Consider the following 7,020-nt stretch of genomic DNA (forward strand, 5'->3'; position numbering starts at 1 on the left):
TCCATGTAGTGTGGGAGTATGTCATATGAACAAGTGGAATGGATCAGATAACGAAGTTTGTAGGGAAAACATGAACTGAATGTCATGTGGTGAGGGAGTACTCTATATGAACAAGTGGAATGGATTTGATAACGACGCACCAAAGAGGACCTCTACCTTACGCTGTAAAGAAAAAGAAAACTGACAGATTTATGAATTTATGATCATATATTTGAGTTAATCATGAAATAATATATGGTTATTTATTTAAACTCATATTCTGGCCACATTATATTGAATTTTTGTAAAAAAATAAATAAAAAATTTTGACACCAAAATTATTTAGGGGGGCTTGAAAACATTTTAGGGGGGCTGAAGCCCCCCTAAAACAGGCCTAGTGACGCCACTGTCACCCCATAGTTTAGAAGAAAAGGGACAAGAAAAAAAATAGATGATTAAGTGATTCTTCTGGACAATCACAAAAGGCACAACATGTTAAATCAAATTTAAATCTTTTATGCAAAAATTCTGCCATCAAGTTTTGGGCTCTGTCGACCAAAGAGTCCAGTTCCTGGTGATCCAGGCAGACGGGTCTTGGCGCTAACACCGCGCGGTGCATTGTGGGATGTTGGCTGACGGTGAAGTCAACATGGCGCTGAATCCGAGGCAGAGGACCGAGCCTGCAGCAGTAAGAAGGCCGTGAATGAAGTCCAGCGCAGACCGATCTTTACCGTCTCCGTGTCGCCTGAAATCGTGCGCAGCACCTGGAGAGGCCGGAAACATTCACAAACAGCCACACATCACAAACCACAGAGGAGAAAGTCTCGTATGAGTTCCGACGAGAAGGAGGACTGTGAGTGTGCGACACCACAGGCCGAGATCAGCCCCGTCAGAGGACCTGATAGGTGGGGACACCGAGAGGAAAGGGTCGGGGATGCCGGGAGCGACTCGGGAATCCTGTTAGCTAGTTAGCTGTATGAACGTTTCTGTCCTGCACTCATATAAAACCAAGTTTCAAATTATAATAATTAGATGGTTAATAAATAATTTTGTTTGTGGAGCATGATTGGAAATAATGTCAGTTTTGTTTGAAAAGCAGTAAGCTAGGTAATGTTGGCTGGATATTAGCTTGTTAGGTCTGAATGTTCGTGACATCTCTGCCTGGTTCTCCCCTCAAAGAATAATGAGGAAAAATATGTTTTTTTATTACTAATAAACCAGAGTATGCTCACTGACAGTGACTCCACATTTAACAACATATTCAGCTTGTTTATTGTATAGCTAACCCGGTGTTTGCTGCAAAATTCTGGCTCTGGTGATGCTTCTTAACATGATTATTATTATTATTGTTTTCAATCAAGAGCTAGTAGACGAGAGAAACAGCATTTTCTGTGAATTATAAGAGCTGAAACTGAATAAGGTTAAAAGAAGCTCAATTTAGCAAATCGGCTAAAAACTACAGTGAGCCAAACCATATATATATAAAAATAAAATGAACTAATCTGTGGCTAAATGCTAAAATTAGCAAAACGGTTCCTAAAACCTAAAAGTACCTTAGAGTAGCAAAAGCATATTTAAAAGTAGGAAATCTGTAGCTTAAAGGTAAAATTAGCTCTACAGTAGCCAAAAGCAGCTGAATGATAGCTGAAAGTGGCAAAACAAGCAGCACAATGGTAGCTAAAAGTCAAACTAAAAGTGGAAGCTAAAAAAAAATCTAAAAGTAGTACAATAGTAGCTGCAATCTAAAAATGGTAAAACAGTAGTCAAAAGTGTGAAAACAAAAGCTAATAATAGCAAAATCGTAAAACTATTAGTTTGATTGCATCCAGAAAAAACAGACAGGATTAATGTGAATGCTGACTCAGCATCCATCCTGTTAGAAAACTGTGGTGTTGCAGAGTTTTAAATGTAACCAGCAGAAAACCAGGTAAATCTACCTTAGTCATCAGTGCCGCATATCATGACTTGTCATTTCTTAATGTTGTTTCTTTAGAGAAAACGAGGAGCCTGACACAGAAAACCCAGAAGCAAGCCGAATGTAAGTCTAAATAATATCATTAATATATTTGTTCCCCACAACTGTTTATGGGCTTTTATATATTCTGTTTGAATCAGTAGCATCGCCTTTTTGCCTTTTATCTTGTTCCAGTCATCCCATGTTCATTCATTATGGTTATCACATTCTATAGACATCATGCTGTAATATCTGAAGCTAAAAAAAGATTTTAAAATTTCCCACACTGTGGTTTTATTCGTGAAAATGCTGGTTTGAGGAAAAGTTTGCAGTCTTAGTAAAAGAATTGGGCTGATTTTTCACTAATGTAATCTAAAAATAGTTTTCATATTTTGGTTCATTTATAAGGTGACATTTAGTATATTTAGGCATCAAAATCTTAGCATCTCATTATTTAAGTGGATTAAACCAGAACTCCTTCCTCTTTATAATGTTTTTGCCAACCTGTGTTCATTTATTTGTCTTTTAGCAAAATATTTTACGAACTATTGGACAGAGTTTATTTCAACTCAGAAATTATTAATTAAATGAACATTTACAACTGACTAACATTTGGAGTCAACTCGATTCAAGGTGGTCATGTCGAACTTCACAAACAAAAATGGCTATAACGTAGTCATTTTACAGATATCGAGCTAAAATTTGCTTTGGTGAAAGTCATCTATAACACATGCTGAGCGTCTCGCGTTATCCCATGAGATCACACATAAAATTTTTTCGAGGTATGACCAAAACAGCTGAATAGATTGCATTAAAACTTGTGCTTTCCCTCTGAACACAGGAAGCGAGCAGCTGCCAAACATCTAATAGAGCGCTATTACCACCAGTTAACTGAGGGCTGCGGGAACGAGTCCTGCTCCAACTCATGGTGCGCCTCGTCGGTGGGATTCAGCCGCATGGACAACAATGCGGCGGCGGTTAAAGCCCTCGAGCTCTACAAGGTCAACGCCAAACTATGTGACCCACACCCGTCGAAGAAAGGCACAGCCTCCACGTACCTGGAGAGCAGCACCCACAGTAACTCCGCCTGCAGCAACAGGAAGATGAACCATAAAGATGTTCACGCTGTGCGAGATAATTTTAAAGGTGAGGTCGCAACTTTCAACTTGTCTTGTTAGGTTTTATCACCTGTCGGCAAAAGGCGAAGGTGGGTGATAATGTTTTTGCTCGTGTCCCCATGTCTGTTAGCAAAATATATCATTAACCACTGAATGAATTTTAATGAATTTCTCATAAAGTGATCATTGGATGTATAGGACCCTATAATCTCCGCTTTGCAGAAAACACAAACAGTCTCACGGAGTTGTACATTAAAATAGAATTTATTTAAAACGTGGAATGTTGCGGAGTTTGATGGACCATTTTCACATTTGACATGTGCAGTAAATAACTATTTTGGCCACTATTGGCTCCTGTAGCTGCCTGTGACAGGAGGAGGGGGGCACGAAGCAGAGAACCGAGGCTAAAAAGTCTAATGCAGGCATCCAGATTTTACATTTAATGCCAAGGATAACATTTATACAAAAACAATATTCATCTAATATCCATGAGGAAGTTTTTAGTGAATTTTGTCATCGCATGATTTACTGAAATCTGAAGGAAATGTGACAACCAAACATTCAGATCAAAACAGAACTAATGTTAGCTTATCATTTCAGCTAACTTAAGCTAATATTAGCATTAGCTTATTGCTTCAGCTCGCTGTTCAACACAGCAGCAAAGTGAGATGTGTGAAGCTGTACGTGTTGGATAAGATATTCCACTTAAAATAATAATTAAACCACCCATCTTTTAGGCAAAAATATTTTTCTCTGTTAAGCTGAAAACCATTTAGTAAAACATTTTGTTGGAAAAATAGGTCAACAAAACAACACAATATCCTCCTCTTCCTTATCATCATTGATAAATAGAACAATTATAATACAATTCAATAGATTTACACTACATTTATGTACAATAAAATATAGTTTTTATATGAAGCACTTTTATTTTACAAAATAAAGACCAGTTTCTGTAGTCCCAATATCATATATACAGTTTGATTTCACATGAAACACATGTGAGGAACTTTATTTACTAAAAGAACTGGAATGATTTTTCTATATGAATGACTTCCAGGCAAAATACTTTTTGGTGTTTCTGTTCAAATCTCTTATTACTGAAAATGGGGATATTTTACTGTTTAATTGTTAAAATGTTATTAATCCACCATATAATAAAAAATAAATAAAATAAAAGGGATTTCATAAGGCCTTAGATGCACATCTACAACTGAATAACCTTTGGAGTCAACCTGATTCAAGATGGCTCCCACAGCCAAATGATCTTTAAAAACAAAAAAAAATGGCTGTAACTCAGTAAACTTCCCAGATATTGACAATATATTGATATGGTAGTAACTGAGTCATTCATATGTACTCTTGAGCTCCCATATCGTTATATTGAAGGTTTGATCGAAATGATCTCTCAGCTTAAGAAGATCTTAGTTTAAATCTGTGGCATGAAAGGCATTCCTTTATGCTAGGCTTTTTAATTTCTTCTGTTTTCACTGGGAAATGTTTGTTTCTGTGCGCAGATGTAAATTACCTGACAGAGGAGAAGGTGTACGAGATCTTGGACATCTGTGGAGAAAAGGAGGATTACTCCCCTCTGATCCGGGTCATAGGTCGGGTTTTCTCTAGCTCCGAGGGCTTGGTTCAGAGCTTCCGGAGGTCCAAACCTCACACCAAGGAGGAACTGAAGTCTCTCCAAGGTAAGGACGAGGACAAGGACGAAGATGAGAAGGAGGCAGCTGCATGCTCTGCTACAGCCATGGATGAGGACTCCCCCACCTCCTCTTCATCGTCCAGAGTTGGAGAGGGCTCCTCAGGAGAAAATGACATCCAGAAGCTGGCCCCGGATGAGGTGTCCGTGGACATTGAAGCTGTGCGCCGGGTTTACGAGCGTCTCCTGTCCAATGAGAAGATCGAGGCTGCCTTCCTGAACGCTCTTGTCTACCTCTCACCAAACGTCGAATGTGACCTGGCGTACCACAATGTGTATTCAAGAGACCCCAACTACCTGAACCTGTTCGTCATCGTGATGGAGAACAGCAACCTTCACAGCCCAGAGTACCTAGAGATCGCTCTGCCGCAGTTCTGCAAGGCCATGAGCAAACTGCCACTGGCAGCTCAAGCCAAGCTGGCACGTCTCTGGTCCCATTACAGCGCTGAGCAGATCCGGAGGATGATGGAGACCTTTCAACAGCTCATCACCTTCAAGGTGATCAGTAACGAGTTCAACAGCCGGAACCTGGTCAACGACGACGACGCAGTCGTTGCGGCCACTAAGTGCTTGAAGATTGTTTACTATGCAAACGTTCTCGGAGGCGACCTGGATGTCGAAAACAACGAAGAGGACGACGACGAGCCGATTCCAGAGTCCAGCGAGCTTACTTTGCAGGAGCTGCTGGGTGAGGAACGTCGGAACAAGAAAGGCCCTCGAGTCGATCCGCTGGAAACCGAGCTGGGGATTCGCACCAACGACTGCCGGTGGCCGCTCATCCCCTTCGAGGAGTTTGTCAACGAGCCCCTGAACGAAGTGCTGGAAATGGACAAGGACTACACTTTCTTCAAGGTGGAGACAGAAAATAAGTTCTCTTTCATGACGTGCCCCTTCATCTTGAACGCTGTCACTAAGAACCTGGGTCTGTACTACGACAACCGCATTCGTATGTACAGCGAACGGCGGATCACGGTGCTCTACAGCTTGGTGCAGGGTCAGCAGCTCAACCCCTATCTGAGGCTGAAGGTCCGCAGAGACCACATCATTGATGATGCTCTGGTCAGGGTACGTGAGTTCACCACATTACGGATTAACGGCCTGGTTCTCTGTTGTTGTTCTCCCACTTTTAGATTTTCTTTTCTTTCTTTCTGCTACTATTAGCTTTTAGCTATGTTCTGCTCCTTTTTTAGCATCTGATTTGTCACTTGTAGATGCTATTTTGCTAATTGTAGCTTTAGCGTCTGTTTTGTTACTATAATCTATGGTTATGTAAATTTTAGCTTGGATTTTGCTGCTTTTAGTTCAGTGTTGCAGGTTTTAGACCTGGACATTCAGGGCTGTAGCTTCAGATGTTTTCTGTCTGGACAGCTCTCATGCATGTGTCAAAATAAAGCTCTAGACCTCTAGACTTAATGTAAGCTAAATTGATTTGTCACAGTTTTTTTTTAACACATTCGAAATTTAAACTGCAAATCACGAGGAAACTGAGAACCCCCTCGAATGGATCAAGACATTTCAGAGACTCCTTCCCAAATATTGTTTACCAATTAGTCTCCAACAGTGGCATCGCATTTAAGTTTCCGTAAGCTGATCTGATCTGTGTCCTTGCAGCTGGAGATGATAGCAATGGAGAACCCCGCAGACCTGAAAAAGCAGCTGTACGTGGAGTTTGAAGGAGAGCAAGGTGTTGATGAAGGAGGCGTTTCAAAAGAGTTTTTCCAGCTGGTGGTAGAGGAGATTTTCAACCCTGATATTGGTAAGAAAGCTCCAAAACTTTCAACCATAGAAATTGTAAATGCACCAAAAACTTAAAGGTTTGAGGTCAAGAAATGTCAAAAAATAAAGGAGGAACCACATTTTATGCCCTGACACTCTTTGCACTGAAGGATGGGCCAATCCTTTTGTGCTGGGAATGTATTTTTCATTTTTACTACATAACTACAGCAAAACTTTTACAGAGAGGGCAGAGACAAGACTTCATACTAGTGCTGAGTGATATGGAAAAAATCCTATATCACGATATGGATAATTTTATATCACGATAACGATATATATCACGATATACCCCAATTACGTACGTTGTCAGTTATTCTCTTAAAAATATGAAAAGATAATCTCATTTCTTACCTTTTTCAAGCTTTATTTCGAAGTGACATTTAACTGAACTTTCACAGATGAGATCTGCTGCATTTTAGTGCAGCAATATATATGTACCTGTTAGACGTAACAGTATCAAATGACAACAGACTCCATTATCTTCGGCC

At 40.1% G+C, this 7,020-nt stretch overlaps 1 protein-coding gene across 1 annotated transcript in view; it reads left to right on the forward strand.

The window, feature by feature from the left end:
- Positions 1–594: 594 nt before the first annotated feature.
- The window catches only part of LOC108241897 (ubiquitin-protein ligase E3A), a 16,377-nt gene continuing 9,951 nt past the window's right edge, over positions 595–7,020 (forward strand). The window contains exons 1-5 of the mRNA XM_017426378.3: positions 595–884; positions 1,973–2,017; positions 2,775–3,079; positions 4,569–5,821; positions 6,368–6,512. Coding sequence (XP_017281867.1) covers positions 808–884; positions 1,973–2,017; positions 2,775–3,079; positions 4,569–5,821; positions 6,368–6,512 — 1,825 coding nt within the window. The 5' untranslated portion in view covers positions 595–807. The remainder of the gene's footprint in view (positions 885–1,972; positions 2,018–2,774; positions 3,080–4,568; positions 5,822–6,367; positions 6,513–7,020) is intronic.

The sequence above is a fragment of the Kryptolebias marmoratus genome, linkage group LG1 (genome assembly GCF_001649575.2).
Source record: "Kryptolebias marmoratus isolate JLee-2015 linkage group LG1, ASM164957v2, whole genome shotgun sequence".
Lineage (NCBI taxonomy): Eukaryota > Metazoa > Chordata > Actinopteri > Cyprinodontiformes > Rivulidae > Kryptolebias > Kryptolebias marmoratus.